Consider the following 20,906-nt stretch of genomic DNA (forward strand, 5'->3'; position numbering starts at 1 on the left):
GCTGGTCTTCAATTCGAGTCTCGAAACTGAGAACTTTTTAAATATTTTTTTCTTTTCTTTTCTTTTTTTTTTTTAAATTTATTTTAGATATTTTTATCCATTATTCCCACACTTACTACGAACTTTTCCAAATCTTATACTATTAAAAAAAATTTTTATTGTCAAAATATTTCTATATTCAAGAGAAATTTTAGGAGTCAAGTTCACGCACATGCGCAGAATTCATTCCTATTCAAAACATTGTGCTTTTAGACCAGAATGACACCACGTTAAAAGTTTTAGTATATAATCATAATGAGAGTCTTAGACCATTCAGACGCTCTATGGGTACGAAGCTTCGTTGCCAGATCAGCAGAACGAGCCACTTAGTTTTGCTGGCCTTCAGTTTGAGTCTCGAAAATGAGAACTTTTTAAATATATTTTTCTTTTCTTTTTTTTAAAATTTATTTTAGTAATTTTTGTCCATTATTCCCACACTTACTATGAACTATTCCAAATATTATACTTCTAAAATAAAATTAAAGCATAAATTTACGGAAAATACAGAAATGTTGTAACCGAAAAATGTTAACCGTAGCCTCATTAGAGTGGGGGAAAAAACTTGGCGACCAACCGGTTCACCAATTATAATGCTCGTTAAAATTTTATTAGTTAAATATTTTATGTAACTCGTATTTTAATAGTTTCTTCATGGATATATTTTAAAGTTACAAATTTTGATAGTCATATAATTCATTCATAATATTATAAATGCCTTCAACTATAACGTAATATGTATCTCCCTAATTTTCTTTTAGCCCCCGTAGAATTTATGCTTTAAATTAAAGTGGAAATGGTTAAATTGCAATTTAAATCAGGAAATTTTTTACTGAAACTATGAATTTTTTTTCTTTTAAAATATGAGTACTAAAAACACAGTCGCTTTGCATTTAAGCTAAACCTTATGCAAAATTAAGAATATCTTTCTTAATTTATGTAATATCTTAAGAAGTTTTCTACAAAATTTTCTCAGATTCATCATGAACAGATCGATTAATTAACATTGTTTAGTTTTAAATGCATCAAACACTAAGAAAATAAACACAATCCTTTGAAATAATCTGTCGAAAACATATTAAACCTTCAAAACGAAGATCGTATCCATTGTCGACAATCAGAACACAATACGCATGCGTGAATTTTCAACGCCAATTATGGTAACGCAAATGCTTGAATTTTCTACGCCAGTTGGGGTAACGCTATGCCGATTAGAAATTTTTAATTTCCTTTAATCTGAGTTATTTTAATTCAAAAGTACTTCAGAATGAATCTGAAAGATCGATTAATTAATAATCTTTAATTTTAAATGCATAAAACATTAAGAAAATGAATAGAATCGTTTGAATTAATCGGCAGGAAAATGTTACGCCTAAGCCTCATTGCTGTTGGGAAAAAATGTTGAAGCCTTACTCATTTGGCGGTGGGGAAAGAAATAATTTGTTTGGCGGGAAAGTTAGTTTTTAATTAAAAGTTAAAATTCTAATTAAAAATTCAAAAAAAGGAACCCCAGGTGCACATTCCCGACCTCCAAGGTATACATGTACCAAATTTGGTAGGTGTAGGTGAAATGGTCTGGCCTGTAGAGCACCCACCCACCCACCCACCCACACACACACACACACACACACGCACACGCACGCACGCACACACACACATTGAGCTTTATATAAGTATAGATAATGATATATGTTAATTTTTTGCAAAATAATTTAAATCTAATAAAAAGCAAAAAAAGAAAAAAAAAAAAAAACAGAAAAAAAGAAGGAAACTTGGTACTGCGAACAGGAAAATTATTCCATTTTCAATAAGCTTTGTGAATAAGCAGAATAAAACCATTTAACACAAACCACAATTTTTAAAAATAAAAGTTTATTCTCAAAAACTCAACTGAACACATTATAAATTTCCACATACAAATCAGACAAATCTGCCTAGTATTAACAGAGACTAAGCATAATACAGTGAAAAAATATTCTCAAGAAAATAATCCATATATCCTAGAAAGAGAGGAAAGTGAGTTCAAAGAAAATATATTTTAATTTCAAGATTTTCAGAAAATTAATATCACAACAGCGGTACATTTTAGAATAAAGATTTTTTTGCTTAGAAATTCATCATATTGTAAAAAAAAGTGACAAATAAGTTTTTATCCAATAGCAAAAAATCGGTTCTAAAGAAAATGTATTTTTTAGTTGAATTATCTTTCTTTAATAATTATTAATCAGATATAACTGATTTAAAATATTTTAAAAAAGATTTAGTAAACCTGAAAGCTTCCATTTCTGTAAAAGTTTCTAGAATTCTACATCTACAGTAGTAAGACATACTTAATTTCATCGATTTAAAAGTTTGTTTAAAATAATTAAAGAAAGTGAGATACACTCTTAATGATATTCAAATAAGTTTGGACATATTCGAAAATTTCTAATTTACAATATTACTTAAATAAGTCTCCCAAAATTAGAGGCACTCTATTTCCAAATACATGTTAGACATATATCCAAAATTAAATTTTCATTGGATTGTCTGGAATTCTATTTATTTAGAATACAGGTCGAGTTAGATTGTTATATTTTTACTAAAAAACTTTTTAACTAAACTTTTACGCTAAACTGGGAAAGATATCACATTGCAATGGAGAAACCGAGGAACTGCATAGTCTAGCCAAGAATCCTGTAAAGGAAATTAAAAATAATAAATTATTCATTATTGAGGAACATGATATTGTATAAAGTAATCGATCACAATTAATCTTATTATATCCATCATTTTAGTTTGGAATTTTTGGAAATCAGAAATATATTTAATACAACTCAAAATTTTTTACGCATCTAAAGCAGAAAGTTTATGCTAATTAGTTTATTACTACGAACCTACTGTCAATGCGAGCATGAAATGTTTTAAAATATAATTATTTCTAAATCTGAAATGAATTTCATCATAATATAACTTTTTAAAAAAATTATATGTGATCCATTTTTAAAAGAACTCGTAGAAAGAAAAGAAGGGGAAAAAAAAAAAAATTGAAATCTGCTATCGCAAATTTCAAGTAATCATATGATAACATTATTTGTTTTAAATAAAGTGGTATCGATCCGATAGAAAAATATGTTCTCACATGACTCATATCTCGCAATCACCAACATTTAGGAAAGCGATGGTTTTTGACCATCTTAAAATCAATAAATAAATCTTAAAATCAATAAAAAATTTTCGCGAGGCCAGATTTTTTTCTTGCAAAGCCAGTTTAAACCGGTTTTAAAAAATTACGTAACTATCAGATTACGCATATACGTCGATATTTAGAAAACGACTTTTTTTTAATTCTCAAAATCGTTCGAGCTCCAAAAATTTTTGCTAGCCAGAAAAATTGAAAACTAAGAAAAAAAACAAACATATATTATATAGCTTTCGATACTTCTCTCACTGTTCCGCGTTCATTTCACTTTTCTTCTATGCGCTTTTCCGGACGATAACTTCCAACGTCTCTCCCCTTTATTGGCCAGACCGGAGAATCGGGTACATGGCAAACATTCGTGCCATTTTATACCTTTTGTTGGCTATAAGTCACCAAATGTGACAATCATCATTATCATTTTCTAACAACCCTAAAAGCAAAAAACTGGTGCCTCAAAAGCGATAAATCGCCGATTTTCTGCCCGTGCATTTCGAGGCTTCAAACACCCCAAACCAAAACAACATAATTTTCTCACAAGATAAAATGCTAAGTGATAAATTGAAAGTGATAGAAAGACATTGAGTGATAGTGAAAATAATCATGCTGAGTGATAAAAAAACTCTAGATACTTTTTTCTAGATATTAATTTATAAAGGAAAAAAGTAACAAGGATGCAACAGTGCATGTCATTAACATTGATGTCTGAGATGTGGATGCGTTATACCCCAACTTTCAACTAACGGAAGTATCATCTCAACAATCTAATATATCGCGTTCTGTGCTTAGTTCCGTCTCGTAAAGAAAAGAATCGAGCACTTCTTTTGCAAGTCAACTTCCAGTAGAGCAATTAGATTCTTTAATTTATACAGATTTGCAAGTTTGATCGCAAATTAGCTTAAAGCATTTATAAATTTTCGAATTCACATACGAGCAAACGGATACACCAACAAGCATTTCATTCTTTGATAGATTTAATCTAAAAAAAGGGATATAGATTTGTGATTATGATAATAAAACCATAAATCAAATTTCAGTCCAGATTTTTGGGATTTTGAATTCTGTTTAAATGCAATTGGAAAGATAGAGAATAGATATTAGACAATGATTACGAAAGAGCATGCGATTTTTGGCGATTAATCGCCAGGATTTGGTTAGTACAAAGTACCAGAAAATCGAATGTATATACTTTTTTCCCGTCCAATTAAAAATGAAATTTGACATAAAACTTCAATGATAGTTTCAAAATCACATATCATATTTAAAATCTTTTAGTCATCACGTTAAAGTGTAGAAAAAAGTAAAGAAAAGCTTGTGAAAGATGGTTAAGCCCTGCACGGATTTGGTTCTAAATTAAATGCAGGTCTACACTTTAAATTTTAAATTTGGGTACCAAATTTTATCCATCCAGCTTTTTTGTTTGATATTTATCGTGTTAAGATATACTGGAACAATTGAAGGGACAGACCTTCGTTTGAAATGATCTTGTTCAAACTTTGACAGAAATCTTCAAATTTGTTGTAAAAACCATACAACAAATTTCGCTCGGCTAGCTCAAACCATTTTTTAGTTATCGTGTTCACAGACAGACAAGTATACTTCCAGAAACGTGTTTTTCGGATTCAGGCAGTTCTGAAACGTTGAGTTTCAACGAAATCTCGACTTGCAATTTTTTGACGTGTATAATATTTTCTCTTTCTATACTTCGTGTGTAGGAAGTAAAACTAAGTTAAAGGAGGAAAAACCTACTAAAATCCTCGGGCAGTTGATCCTGGCAGACATTTCCAAAGAGTAGAAAACTAGTAAAAGTCCATATCCTAGCAACAAAGTAAACCAAAGGAAAAAGTTCCAGAAGTTTGAGGTTCTTCTTCGAGTCATAAAAATGAATATAACTGAAAAAAAAATATTGGATTTTTATTAATAGTTTGGTGCAAATTTAAAAAAAAAATTAAGATCGAGACAGTTACAAAAGAATACAAAAATTGGAAAAATTTGAATAAATTAAAACTAGATATTTATGTAACTTTGATTTAGATATAACATGCCAAAATTTAATAAATTATGATTATTCATATAATAAGGGTTAAAAGAGAGGCTAAATCATTCTTATGCCTATAAAAAAGAGTATTTAATAATATGAGCTTAAATAAAGCATACTGGAGCTAATATTTCTTAAATAGTAAAGCAATGTATCGGTTGATTATAATTAAAATTGCACTTTCAAAAGGCTGTTAATAAAGAACTACTGGTCAGAATGACACAATATTTCATATTGAAAAATTCGTTTTATGAATGAAAAAATTCAAAAGTTTACCGATATATGGGGCTGTATTCTTCACAGTATGTTGAAATCTGTTGCTTTAAAGGATGTGTTAATTTAAAGGTGCAAATTCAGAGACATGATATGCGCAGCTCACATTATTCTTGTGATAAAAATAAGGAACAAGCAGTTTCTGCGTTTCAGAAGATAGTCGTGTCTCTACTATGAATATTTTTACAAGAATGGTGACTATGCGAAAATTACCTTCAAGTAATCCCGGACGTTACGGGATTTTAGAAGCGGTTCCGGTAAAATAACAGCATTCGGTCTGAAGAAGATGATTGATAAAGCTGAAGAGACGGGCTCATTTGAAGTGAAATGTGGCATAGAGAGGAAAGCAATTGCTTCGACATCAGGGGAGGATGTGGCTACACCACTATAGAAAGTGCCAAGTACTGCTCTGGTAATGCGCAGTATATAGGGAATTTTCCAGACTTCAGACATATGTGTGTGCATGATTCGTAAAAATTTGCCAATCTTGCAATACTACCCATTCAAAATTACACATTTTCAGGAGTTACTTCCTATTGATCTGTCAAAACGAGGAGCTATTACTGAAGCCGGTTCTTTTTTTTTTTTGCTTCAAAGGAAATGGACAATGCATAGCCATAAATCATTTTGTAGACAAAAAAGCCCATTTAATTCTCCAAAGTTCTGTCGACATTCACAATTCCAAAACACTGGTAAGAGAGAATATGTTCCAAATGCAACCATCACCTCTTCATTTTCAAAAGGGCACCGTGTGGTGAGAGCTTACGGCAGGCTTTATTATTGATTGCTTAATTTTTGAACAGATTGATATTTTGAATCCTATAACCGGTACAGTCAATAGGATACGTTATGAATCTCTTTTGCGCAACAACTCATTTCAACACTGCAACAGAGTGGATGTGGACATCACAATTTTTATGCTGGGTAGCACTCCCCAGGACATTTCAACACAGCAAAGCAGCTCTTGATTCTTCACTTTGGAAATGACAAAATTATCAGTCGCCATTTTCCAACAGCTTGGCCGTTACGATCAACATACTTGAACCCTGTGGAGTTACCTATAAATGTTGTGTACAGACGTCCGAATGCGGTCTTAGGTGAATTGCAAACATGCATTATGCAACACATTTATATTATCACCACTGAAACACTCCGATATGTTGTGAAACATGCAGTTTTTACGCTTTCAGCTGGCAGGAGGAAACGGTGGACAGTATACTGAAAATTTCTCAAGCAAATCATCCCCAAACTTCCTTTTCTTGAAGGTTTTACCAGTTTTGATTTAGAAACAGTTAAAAATTGATTTCATTTTTGCTTTTTTTTTTTTTTTACAGTTTCTGGTTAGATACAGTTAAAAACAGATTTCAATTTTTTTTTAGCATAGGGACTATTAAAAACCGATTTCATTTTTACTTTTTTACGGTTTTTAGTCTAAAGACAGCTAAAAATCGATTTTTCCCACCTTATCGGGAAGGTGCCACAACGGATAAGGAACAAAGAGTACCTCGACAACATGTCAGGATTTTTAATTAGCACTTTATGACGAATAGAGGGCCTTTCAGGGCCGAATCAGTCAACTTTTGAACTTTATTTTTTATTTTTCAAAGTCAATTTTCATTGTCCTACTTATACTCAGATCTCACTGTAAAAATATCCCAAATTTTATATAGGAAATCTTTATTATAAATTTCCACTCCAAAGGAAAAAAGAAGTTTAATCCATATCTGTTATTATTCGATATGATATAAATGTTATTTTTCAATTTAATATTTCTACTGAATTTAGATAATTTAATATATTTATTGACAAAGTTTAATGTTCAGTATTAATGTTTTTTAATTTAAATTAATTAAAATACTTTCAACTTTTATATTGATATTTTAAAATCCATTTTGAGGAATCCCAAAATAATTTCACTTATAAACGGTTTAAATAAGGCGTATTCAAAAGTATTCAATTCTACAAAAAAAAGCATTCTTAGTTTTGTTAAAACATGCCAAAGCAGTTTTAAATACTTGTATTAGCTTTATTTGATTCCTTCTATAAACGTGAAATTTATAATCACTTTTATACTCAGTTATACTGAAAAATCGATTTTATACTTAGTTTTGACTCCATATGCATGGCTCAATTTATATATTGAATCTTCAAGAAAAAAGGATTTTCAGATTTCATAATATTTACAATAGCTAATTACAAAATATTTATTAAAAGGTTAATTAAAAAATTTCTAAATACGCTTTTATTAGTTTGTTGAAAATTTGAAAATAATTTTAAAATGTGAAGGTGAAAACAAAATCGTGTAATCATGAAGTAGTGAAAACAATACTATAAAGAAACAGAAGCAAAATTAATATTAAAAGAAAAAGAAATTGCAAATTAAAATGAAGAAAGTTTCTGGGTATTCATTACAGATTTAAAAAATTATGTATATGACATATAATCGGTTACGGTTATTATATCTTGTATTCTGATGTTCCTATAAAAAAACGTGCTTTAAGCAGTACAGTACACAGATATAAACGTGCTTTAAATATGTTTTTATTTAGAATAATAAAAAAGTAATTCATAAAAGGATACTTACTACCAGCTATGTAAAATAATGTGAATAAAGGAGGGAATATAAATCTGAGAGAAACGGCTACGATATATTCATGAACAATTGCAGATAGCAGAAAAACTGACAACATAGCAACAGTTCTGCTTTTCAAAATCTAAACAAAAGATAAACGGCGATAAATAATCAAATACCTTTAAAAAGCTAAATATTCTGATGCTTTTAAAAAAGATTTAATACAATTAATTAGATTATATTAAAGATTTAATACAATCTAGAAATTATACAGCGTTATATTTTATGTAGAAAGAAATTAATATTTACTATTGTTTCTTCACTAAATTTTTTTATTAATAGGCTTTTTTTTAATTATGAATTTGGAAACAAATATCCACTTCAATTCTTTTTCAACTTATAATATCTAAGATTTTTGTTAAGTTTATATATAGAATAATATATGTGAATTTCAGCTTAGAACTTATTACTGAATTCTTAAAACGCTTATTAAAGATTTCTTTTCTTTTCTTTGATATAAATATTTAAATACCATCAGTGTCGTGCAGATTAATTCTAGAGGAATTTTTGCCACAAAATACAAACACAAACGTATCATTCAGCTTGTCTTCCAAATGAACTAACGCTGTTCTCGAAACAGAGAACTTATTACATTTATGCATTATGTGGTTCATTTAAATATGCAAATAAATTTGTTACTTACAGCGTACATATCACAATATATGTAGAAGTACAGCCAATCATGTACAAGTATATTCCAAGATCGGTAAAATTTTGTATAGGAAGTACAGTTCCACCAATCCTTTAAATAAAAATACACGAGGTATCATCTTTTCTGGGTGCAAGTAACTTTCAGAAATACATTATTTCGTCAGTTCTTTCAGTTATTAGTAGCAGAGTAAAATAGATAAAGACAAGCATCAAAGAAAACAAAATTTAATTTGAAAAAGCAAGGGATGTTCTTTTTCACAGGCATACACGCTTGTAGTTTACTGCCTCAATAAGAAACGTTCTCCTAAAGCAAACGTGCATTCATAAGATTTAACTTCATAGAAATGTTCCGAGCCAAACTTTGAAGATATCACTTTCAATTCCAGGAAAAATGGCACAATACTAAATAGAATCTAGATTTCAAACAGTGTAGTTTTAATAGTCTTACATAAGTTATGTTCATCATGTATAAGAACCTTTTTAATGGAATTCAGCTCCATGACGTCAGAGCTCTATTATGTCCAGTTCATTCATCTTCTAAATGACGCGATTTTCATTTTTTATTCGTCTATAAACTACTCAGCTATTAATTAAAATCCTTCTTCTCAAGCATGAAACAATGAAAGAAAATCATGCGATTACGTACTGGAAGAAACAATGAAACCGATTTCCGTTTCATTCACAGCAATGGAAATATTATTGTCAAATATTCTTCAAAATAGATTTAAAGCCTAATTATATACATATAGATCTAAAAATCTTACAGGAATTAAATTCTGAATCATTGAAAAGATAAAAAAGATAATTGTCTGGACATTAAAACGATGCAAAACAAATATTTTTTTCAGAAGTTACCTCAAAAATCTAAATTATTTTAATTAATTTAAATTTAAATTAAAATTTCATAGAAATCACTCTGAAATGCCCATTCATACTTCTCAAAATCTGAGCAAAATTTAGTAACTCGAGGTCATTTAGAGCGCGCCCACATTCATCCATATCAATAGTAGAGATGGGATTCACATGAGGAATAAACCGAAATGACTAGGATATCACTGTGAAATACGATGTACATTAGAAGGTCCATTACACTAACAGCTCTGTTTTCAGCGAGGAAGCCTTGAGACTTTATTAGAAAATTTCACTTATACAACATACAAAAAACCTTGGAGGGGTATTAAAGAAAGCTTTAATATCTCTAACAATTTGAAGTTAACAAATTATTTTTGAGAAAATCATAAATATAATTATTATAAGATATTTAATTGAAGTTAAATACAACCAACATACTGAACGAAACATCTAATCGCCGAAGGCGGCTAATTGTCAATTAAATGAACACTCCAATCTATTATAATTTTAAAAATTGTAAACATTTATTGTAAATATATCAAAAAAATATTGGAAAAGAAAAGATATCTACATATAACAATTATAAATGAAATTATAAAATTGGTATATATAAAAATAGTCCTTGCAATTAAATTTAATAAAAAAATTCGCTTAAATTTAATAAAGTAAGCTTATTTTTCCAAAGTTCTAACCACCACAACAAAAAATGGAGTTTAATATTTAAGGAAATCAATCAAGTTATTCAGAATTTTATGGGAAAGAAATATACAATAAATATCTGTATTGGATTTCTAGCAATGAAAATTTTAAATTGTTCGCTAATATTAGGATGTATCCATAGAAAACGGTATTTAATCTTATAAAATATCGATGTTTAAAACTAGGACAGCTAATGTAAGTAGGAGTTTTTTTGTTCATCCTCAAAAATTGTATGAAGCTTCCAGTAAGATGGTTCTTTTTTTTTTTTTTGTTTATTTCATTTACTGCATTGGAATAAACTCAAAAAGGAAGCAAGTAACTAATTGTTGTCAGCTATATTACTTTTTTGGTGGTGAATCATAGACTAATTACTCCGACCCGTTCGAAGGCATACGGAAAAAAGAATGATTGGACTGCCGTGATAGCAACACTGTCGGGAACTGGGGTTGTTTCCTAAGGGCCATCACCGGCTACGGTACAACCCTTCCCTAAGAAGCCCTTCCCGTCATCGATAGGAAGTAGCCACCCCCACATTTTCGTATACCTACAAGGGTGGCGAGAACCAACCACCATGCCAAACGCTTCTCACTTTCAATTACGAGGTGCTCCCACGTGGGATTTCCTGGTTGTGAAAGCGGGAAATCTCGTTACATTAACAAAACTAATCATGATAAAACTGAATACTGAAATTCAAACAAAGTCATGAGAAATACCTGACTCATCTAACAAGTGAGATTGATTTTTTTTAAAGAATTTTGAAAATTACATTTATCACTCACATAAAACAAACAAAAAAAAACCGTGTTTAAAATCTGCTTAAGAAAAAATCTTAAAAGAAGTCACTCCATCAGCAGTTATTATGAACATTTATAAACATATGAAATCAGCACGCAACTAGAAAGATACTTACTTCATAAAACAATCTGTCGCCAAACCTCAGCATTTCAGCAAAAGCATTCGGCAAACAGTGTAATATGGGTTAAAACGTTACGAACGAGATCATACTACCTGCGAAGATTGCAATAGCCATCAAACACACAAAATGAGTGATGGGTATGGGTTCAATGCCCGCCTTGTTGAAGCTATTCGCTAAGAAACAAATGTAGACAATATAGTCACCCAATACAATAAGAAATAATTGCAAAAGATTCCAGGCAACGAAACCCCAGCGAATACCAGATGTTCTGAAAATAAAAGAAAAAGTGAAACACTGTTATAAACTTTTATTTAAACGTGACTTTTCCCTATTTTTAACCAGAGGGAGTAGTCTTTCAAAAATTTTCACTCACAGTCCCTAATAAAGCTGTTAACCCAGAGAGCACCCTGCATGGTATTGACCTATTTTAATTATGATCTATTCAACATTGTCGTGAATTTACCATTTTTACTGAATGCATCGTGTCATTCTTGGCGAGTTTTTTTGGCGACAAATCTCTGACTTGTGTTAAAAGTATCCGAAAATCGAATTTGTATTTTTGACACGTTTTTCTCAACCGATTCAAACAGAAATTTGCTAAAAACTGCTTTTTGTAGTTACAAATCCCATGCTAAATTAGATATTTTTAAGTCACTGCGTTTATTTGTTTCTGAAAATACAAGCCAACAAGTAGTCAACCTCTTGTTGAATTTCTCTCCAAACTAGATACGTAATTACAATACAGTTGCTAAATTTATGTACTGAGTTTTATACATCTCTCTTCGTTTTGTAGTTATTGTGTTAGCTTGTCCTCAAACAGCCGTACAGACAGACTTCCTCAGAACGGATTTTACTGAAAAGTTGACAGATGGCCAGATATTTTTTAATTGTATTAGTAATTTAGAATTTTTCGAACGTATTTTGAAAAAAAATCCGTTCGAAAAAATACACAAATTTTGTGCAAACACTATATACTAAATTTCAACCCTTTAGCTCAAAGCTTATTTGAGTTATATTTGTCACAGACAGACGTAATGCCAAAAATGTGTTTTACAAACTCAGGAAGTTTTCAGTTTAACATATATTCATTTAAATCTCGAGTAAAATTTTTTTTTAACGATTACAATACTTTTTCTACGTGAGGAAATAAAAATGGAACTTTATAATCAATTTTGAACGCATTATAGAGTTTTCAAATTAAGTATACTTATAAATTAGTAAATTATGCAATATTTAATTATTTCAGAATATAATTATCATCTGATGCATTTTTTTTTGCTATAGTATCACTATCTGATAGTGAATTTGAGAAAAAAATTTGTCTCAAAATTCTCTGATGTTTGTGTTAATGAATTATAAAATAATTAAAATTAGAAAATTCATTTTTAGTACATTCATACAAGATCACTTCCGAAATAATTTTTTTACTTAAATTTATTTTAAATCAAAGTTTTTTTTTTTAAAAAAAAAAGAAATCAATTTACATCGATGCTTCATAAAAGAACTATTCGCCACTGATGAGATTGAGTAAATAGTTAAAGTTTTAACATCTCATTTGATATGCAGATGAATTTTATTTCAATATCGAATGAATTTATGAATAATTACAATATTTAGAATTTTAAAACATTTATCAAATTAAGGAAATGATTTCTTAATACTATTTCTACTACGATTTCGTGTATTTTTATTTATTATATTGAATAAATGAAAATGAATGAATGTGTTCATGCTATTTTAAAATCTCATCTATGCAACAGAAAAATTCGCACAAATGGATATATTGTTTGTAAACAACATACCGTTGCATAGCAAGCAATATCGTCCTTTATTTCTGTTTTCCAAATATTAAAACTGGAGGAAATAATTGAATTTTTTGCAATCAGTAGCGAATATGGTATGATTTTTATTACATAGACATAGCATGTAGGTCTCATGTTCATACTAAATATAAAAAAGAAAAAAAAAATCCCCCACACTCATTCATGCTTGCAAAAAAAAAAAAAAAATCAGTTTTTTTTTATTTCATGATGAAATTTGGAAAACAGAGGTATGTGGTTATTATCTTGTCAGTCGCAGTACATTGCACGTAAATTAACGAATGTAATTTTTTTCTATTATAGAGATGATATTTTAAAGCGACAGAAATATGTTAAAGCATTTTTCAAGAATTTGTCTAATTTTATTGATGATATATATATAAACATATGCATAACTGACTTGCAAAATTCGTAAAATATCATAAATGAAAGAATGAATGCAAGGATTTTTCCTTTTTGTACCTTGGATAGCTATCTCTGTAAATTAATGTAGGTGCAAATAAAAAATATATCAGTTTTCCTACTTCTAGACAAGGAGGTGAGTTTGATTCCTCATCATCATCTGAAAAAAAATCGTAGAGATTTTTAATTTTTCAATATGGAAAAACAAAAGCAGTACATATTTTATAAAAAGTACAGAAAAAAATAGAGATCATTAAGAGCTACCAAAATTATGAAATTTCTTTAGTAATTACTTTCATGCAGGCTTATTTTAACTTCTTAACGTATATAAAATATTAAAAAATGATGAAATTCAAAAAACTGGAATGCATTTTTAACATTTGTCATAATTGCTTGTTACGATTCATCCACGGTACTAAGGATTTTATTACTTTTAACATGATAATGATTGTTGGTTGGAATATTGCCTGCATATTATTTGGTGCAACATGCAAATTTAAAAATTATTCAAAATTTTCATGATCAGGCAAATTATTTCACCCTGAACAATCAGATCTAATATGTTTTTCAGTAGTAAGTTCTCTGAAAGGGATTTATCAAACTTTTAATTCTATTTTTAAATAAAAATTCATTAATAAATCTATTTTTTTCCCAGGCAGCTTTGGCGTATGATAATGCAATAAACTTTTGCAATGCTTTAAATTTCAAAAAGTTGATTTTTCAGTAATACCAATTTTAATTAATGATGCAATTGCGTAAAGTAAAGATGCTTAAAGTATTATCACAATACCAATGTTCGATTCTAGATTTATTTATTGTTTATTAATGGAAGGCTCTTTAATAAATCACTATCAATATTTTAAATAAGTCAAAAGAATTTTTAAAAAATTGTCATATTCATAATGCGCACGATTACAGCGGATTTATTCTAGTGAAGCTTTAACGTTTAGTTTAAGTTGAATTTATTTTTTGTAGGTGTTTTAAATAAATGCTTTTTCCAGATTTTAACTATGAAAAGAATGTTATGCACAATGACTACACTGAGAAAGGATCTCATTGTTTTGAATCGTAATTAGATGATTAGGAAAACATCAGAGCCACACCCCACACTTTAACACCACACACATTTGAGAATGTCTTGAATATCGACGGCAAGTTTCACATAAATGCTAGCCAACACCCACAGTGAATATTCAGAAAAATCGAGTCTCATATTTATAATCTTTTCTTCTCAAAGCCGAGATATCACAATAGGATTAACAGTCTTGGGAATTCTTATAATCATCTTATTTGTAGTATTAAAATTTTCAGTGGGACACATTTTTGCTACTGAAATACTAAATAGTGTAATATTCGAACGCAATTAAGATTTGCGCACTGGGAAAGCAACTGAATGAATCATCGTCATCCTTGTAACCTGTAGTAAGTGAAATATTTTATCAAGATTTGACATTAAATATCAGCTAATGGTGTTTCAAATTTGATGTTGTTTGGGAGAATTCTACACTTAGATCGTGTTCTGTATTATATTAGGTAAAGATTCTAAGCTATCTGACAAAAATGTAAAAACGAGTAGATGAAATTAAACTAAGCAGATTTTTATCGAAAAACGCAGGTAGAAATGTGTAGCTAGTGTTACACATACACAAAGTAGAAATGACTGATTAAAAAGTGAAATCAAAAGAGACATTGGTAATTCAATTCTTAATGATAGGTACTGTTAAAGGCAAGCATCAACAATATCAGAAGATTTATATTGCTTTGAATGAATTGATTCTACTAGAGATCTTGAGCATTTCAAGTATATTTCCGGCAGCAACTGACATATTAGAAACTGGATTATCAATCTTGGATTAGACTGCGGTGGCCTGAGGAAAGGTTTAAGATCTGGATTCGTGGCAAGGAATTCCAGATTCTGTGCAAGTGGACTTAGTCACGTTGAATATGACATCGAGAACCGAACATCCTCTGAATAATATGGTGACATTTAGAGCAGGTAAGTACCAAATCTTTCAAGTATTCTGCATCCCAAATAACCCACGTGATGCTCCTGTCAATACTCCTTCGTACAGTGGTTGGCAGGGTGGCCGGCCTTGTACACAAGAGGACCTCGTGATGCATTTAAAGAAAAAGTCAATATAACTTATTCAAACTAAATCTAACCAAACCTTATGTTATAAAAACTGAAATTTGAATTAATATTGCGAGAGCTATAGATTAGGAGAGGGCCACATTTTTTGCCAGTCTGTGCTTTATTCTGATTTTCTTTTAAATCTTTTGATGTTAATGATGGTTGCACACGATAATTTATACATAAATTACAGTTGTATAGCTATTTTTTTATATCGTATATGCAATCTAACTTTATTAAAATTGTCATTCTAACGATAAACACCAGAAACAAAAATTTTCTTAATTTTTAACGGCATTGTATAATTTTATGGATTTATCAGGATTGAATCACGAAAATTACGAATCAATTGAGATTTCACAATACCTTGATGGAGCTTATACTTTAAAACTCTGTTAATGTTTTCTCGAACAAATGCATAACTCTTCATAAAAAGTCTAAACTGAAATGGAAGAAATACAAAACATATGTCAATATAGATATAAAGCGAAATAAAATATATATAAGTAAAAATTGATACAAAAAATGCTAATATTTTTCCTTTACAGTTTAATATCAATGACAATGAATGAAACGATGAAAATGAAATTTGCAGTTAAAATATAAAAAAGATATTTCAAGACTATGAAAGATCGAATAATTTGAAAATCATAATTGTCTTAACTATATTTTTACTTGCCAAAATGCTTTTTATCCAGGCATCAGTATGTTATACTAAGCAATAGATCTGTCTTATCAATCAATATCTGCTATCAACGCTGTAGTCTATGTTGCTCTGTATTTTACGTTGTCATTATTGGCTTATCTTCATCAGATAGTTCCAAAATGTTGAATATTTCTTACTATACATCAAAGGATATAAACCATTTTTAATTGGACGTCAATAAATATTATGAGAATTAAAAATTTAGAGAGCATAAGGAAAATAAAGTTCGTTTTCTTTAGATGTATAAAACATTTTTAAATGAATAAATGCATTATAAAAATGCAGATGATATTATTAGCTTGTATTAAAAAACTGTGATGACTACGAATAATCTATCACTATATGTTCCAAAAAGACTTGTTTTGGATTAATTTGCATAACTTATCCGCTCTATTTCCAATTTTTTTTTTTCGTCGTTCATGATTCTGCAAATTTTTTATCTAATTCGATTGAACAGACTTTCTCTTTTATTGAGCTAACGAAAATGAGAATTCGTTTTAAATTAAGAAAATATAAAACATTTTTCAACTCACTGGAATATAATTCCTTTCATCAAATGCTCTGTTTTGAAAACTATCTCTGCCAAAAGCATCTATTGTATTTCCAATACAATCTTTATTTTTATAAGACTTAGCATTCTTTTATAAATCTATGCTTTGTCGTATATCATGTGCTGCCTAACCACAGAATTTAGACCAATAAAAATGAAATGCCAACTGCTTTTACTTTCATTTTTCAACAGCTAAACAATACTGATGAAATCTTATATTTTTTCTTTTGGTTAAATTATTCTTTGCTTGTAGGCGAGAATTGGCCTTTGTCAAAAGTTTTGGCTCTATAATTTGCTTCCCACATAGAAAACATAAGTTTAAATCAAAGTCTTTGAAAAGCACTTTTTTGATAGATATTACAGCTTGCATGCATTTGACTCATATTGTTTCTTCTTCTATAACTTCTTACTTATGAAAGCATTTCCTTATTGAGTCTGTGCATTTTCAATCTTTTTTTATCTATCAATTGATAATCTATTAATAAAGTCATTAATACCTTGTTTATCAGGAGGTACATATTCACAGACACTAAGGAAATACTGATAATCTGGAAGCAAATCATCGAAAACTTCAGTGATGAGCATATGGTCACGTATATTTCCCGTAGATTGCTTTAGTTTTACGTTCTAATTTCATTTAAACTGGGAATACATTCCGTCATTTGTTTTCCATCGCAAGTAGCATTAAAAATCTTTTTGTAACATACACATCTTTTGTAACATACACATCTTTTTGTAACATAACATCTTTTTGTAACATAACATCTTTTTGTAACATAACATCTTTTTGTAACATAACATCTTTTTGTAACATACATCAGCACAAATCCAAAGTGAGTATTCACTTTGGATTTGTGCTGATACAAAAAACATATTACTTTAGCAATATTACAGGTCCATTTTCATTCCAGCTAGCTGTGATATCTTATGAATTTAAATAACTTTTCTTGCATTCAGTTAGCTGTTTTATGTCTTCCTCTAAATCGTCATTTATTGCTGGAGCAATTTTTTTAAATATTCTAAAATAGTTCTTCGCTCTGTAAAATTACTTTTACTTGGAATTTCCATAAATTTCAGTTCTGAGCTCCTTTGGAAAGCAATAATTCAGTACTATTACTTGATTCAATCTCAATATTGTTGTTTCAATCTTTAGTTCAACTATCTACTAAACCTAACGTTTTATTCCTCTGTTTAATTTCAACAAATTTATTTATAACTATAGCAGATATATGGTACCTGAAACCATTATCTGTTAAACGTTTAACCATTTTACTAGATAAGCGATTTTTACTGGATTTCAGATTTGTAAAAAAAAACTACTTTCTTATAACCATAAATAATTAACTTGAAAAAGAAATTTATAATCTACAAACTATATACATAAATGTTTTTTTTTCTGATCTTGATATTTAAACTGGTCCCATGTAATAATTAATGACCCTTAGAATTGAATATTGAACACTTGTAGTTTAGTTACCACATTATATTGCCTATTATGTATACTATCAGCGAAATAAAAATAAATAATGCCTCCGAAGGCATAATTCAATTACTATCAAGTATCATATCAAGATACCACTGAGCTAAATAATACAGAAGCGAAAAAAAGAATTCTTTAAAACCACATAAAAATATGAAAAGAACTCGTATGCAATAATAATTCATTTACTCTCAATTGTTATTTTTATTGAATGGCAACACGTGGAACTCAAATATTGCGCGAAATGCTAATGCATAAGCCTGGTGTTTAATTAATAATTAAGTCCCGTAGGTCAACTTGGAAAAAAAGTTTATTCAGTAAAATAAATAAATAGAAAACACACTAAAATTAGAAAAGTTGCACAGATCAATTTTCAGTTACAAACTTCAAGTTACGATAATTAGAAATGTACTGAACTCTAGAATGATACAAAAATTATAGCTCTCCAATTGCAAACAAAATTATGATGATTCCTAAAATTTCCCAACTATTAATTCTAATTTATCATTTAGAATCAAGTTAATAAAAATTAATTCGAATTTTAAAATAGCTTTAAAAAAATTTCCATTTGGGATAATCCATCTGTGACCCATATTTCATCTCGATATATAAAACGATCCAAGAGTGTAAAGCGACGATTAAAACGAGCAGAAAGATAAACCAGATCTTTTATATATTTAGAATATCATCCCTAAATGGTTTTGCAATTTATTAATTAATAGATTTCTGATGTTTCACCGAATGAGAGAAGTATTAATTATAACATAACGTAAATGTAAGAGAAATAAAGACAACATTAAATTCTTATTTAACTCTTAACTTGTATACTCTATTAACTCATATTTATGTATACTTGGTTTATAAAAAAAGAATACAATACTGACCTGTTCCATTACTAACGCGCAAGATGATGCGGGTGGTATATTGCAGTCTATGATTATTTTTGGTGGAATTATCAGCAAAGCCGCTTCATACAAAACGAATAAAGTGCAAAACATCAAATCATAAAGGCCTATAAAGAGATTAAAATATCCATTAATTTCATATCTATTCATACTAATCCATTGTTTTTGCTTTATACGAAATGAATAAAGTTCAAAATATCAAATCATAAAGGCCTATAAAGAGATTAATGTATCCATTACTTTCATATCCATTCATACTTATCCATTGCTTTTGCTTTATACGAAATGAATAAAGTGCAAAGCATCAAATCATAAAGGCCTATAAAAAGATTCAAATATCTATTACTTTCATATCTACTCATGTTTATCCATTGTTTTTGTTTCATACGAAATGAATAAAGTGCAAAATATTGAATCACAAAATCTATAAAGAGATTAAAGTATCCATCGTTATACATACAGAGTTCTAAATATTGAACGATCATAAATTCTTTAATTCAGAAACGTTCTTTAATTTAATTTAAAATTAATTCTTTAATTTAAACGTAAGCCACTTTATACCAATTTTCCAGAAAAATGAAAAATAAAAATGGAAAAACTTCAATTCGTTATTTGAGGATTTATATTCATATTAACCAGAATAAATTATAAAAAGTGTATTCTTAATAAATTTACCTAGTTATGACTTGATGTAATATCAGATTTTGTATACAAAATTGTTGTAACTGGAAAATCGTCTTTTTTAAATTACATTCCTTTGGTACTGAAAAGCAGAATTATAAAACACCTTTCAGGATTGAATAAAGGATGAGTAAATTATAGTACTGGTGTAAACTTGATATCTTCTTTGCGAAGAAATTGCGAGTTATTTCCTTTATATCAAATAATGAGTTTAAAAAAGTTAGATATGCGCTACATTGGTGATACGTAAAATATCCAATGGCTATTCAGTCTCAAATCTAGTGTTATGGGGCACGCATTTCAGACATTATTCCTCCAAAGATCTTGTAGCGAATGCCTATCATCTTTCCATATGAATCTGTAAACTACAGTCTCCGTCGAGGCTGTGTGTGACGTAATGGCGCGCTGCACATCATCCGGGTATTGACACGCACGATGCTTCTAAAAAGCTATTCTCTCCGTTTTCTTCGGAATGTTCGCGCACTCGCCTCGGTGAAGCTTGTAGTGAATCAAAATTATTTGTTTCATTTCTTAAGTTTAAAAGTAAATAAAATTATTTTTCTAACATGTTGCAATAATTGGAGTCAACCACAACTGCACGTAACCCTAATTACGACATCCTCAAAGCTTATTCATTTTTGGTCTTAAAAGAAATTTTTTTAGGGGGGGGGGGGTTATGGTCATTTCCATTCACATGACAACTGAGAAATTTAAAGTCACACACAAGCGTTCTTTTTTTAAATCTTTTAAATGAATTACTATTTTAACTGAATCCTTTAACGACGTATCATGCATTAAATACAGAATTTACGTTCTTTAATTCTGTATACGCTTATTTAAAATTAATAAAAATATTAATTTAAAAAACAAAAATCAATTAAATTCTCTTAAGAATATGAGATGCTCTTTTCTTTTTTAAGCAATAGCAATAGAAGTAAAAAATAAAACGTAGCATT

The 20,906-nt window shown here is 29.2% G+C and overlaps 1 protein-coding gene across 3 annotated transcripts in view; it reads right to left on the minus strand.

Annotated features, from left to right (window-relative positions):
* Positions 1-2,219: 2,219 nt before the first annotated feature.
* The window catches only part of LOC129959560 (sterol O-acyltransferase 1-like), a 112,336-nt gene continuing 93,649 nt past the window's right edge, over positions 2,220-20,906 (minus strand). Inside the window, exons 8-14 of one of the 3 annotated variants that reach the window (XM_056072470.1) lie at positions 19,249-19,376; positions 15,995-16,070; positions 13,620-13,657; positions 8,801-8,899; positions 8,110-8,239; positions 4,964-5,106; positions 2,220-2,712 (exon numbers count right to left, since the gene is read on the minus strand). In XM_056072470.1, coding sequence (XP_055928445.1) covers positions 2,647-2,712; positions 4,964-5,106; positions 8,110-8,239; positions 8,801-8,899; positions 13,620-13,657; positions 15,995-16,070; positions 19,249-19,376 — 680 coding nt within the window. In that variant the 3' untranslated portion in view covers positions 2,220-2,646. Of the gene's footprint in view, positions 2,713-4,963; positions 5,107-8,109; positions 8,240-8,800; positions 8,900-11,269; positions 11,544-13,557; positions 13,658-15,994; positions 16,071-19,248; positions 19,377-20,906 lie in introns of those variants that run through there. The other 2 variants (XM_056072471.1, XR_008783456.1) reach the window with 2 other exon arrangements.

Source organism: Argiope bruennichi, chromosome X1, assembly GCF_947563725.1.
Source record: "Argiope bruennichi chromosome X1, qqArgBrue1.1, whole genome shotgun sequence".
NCBI lineage: Eukaryota > Metazoa > Arthropoda > Arachnida > Araneae > Araneidae > Argiope > Argiope bruennichi.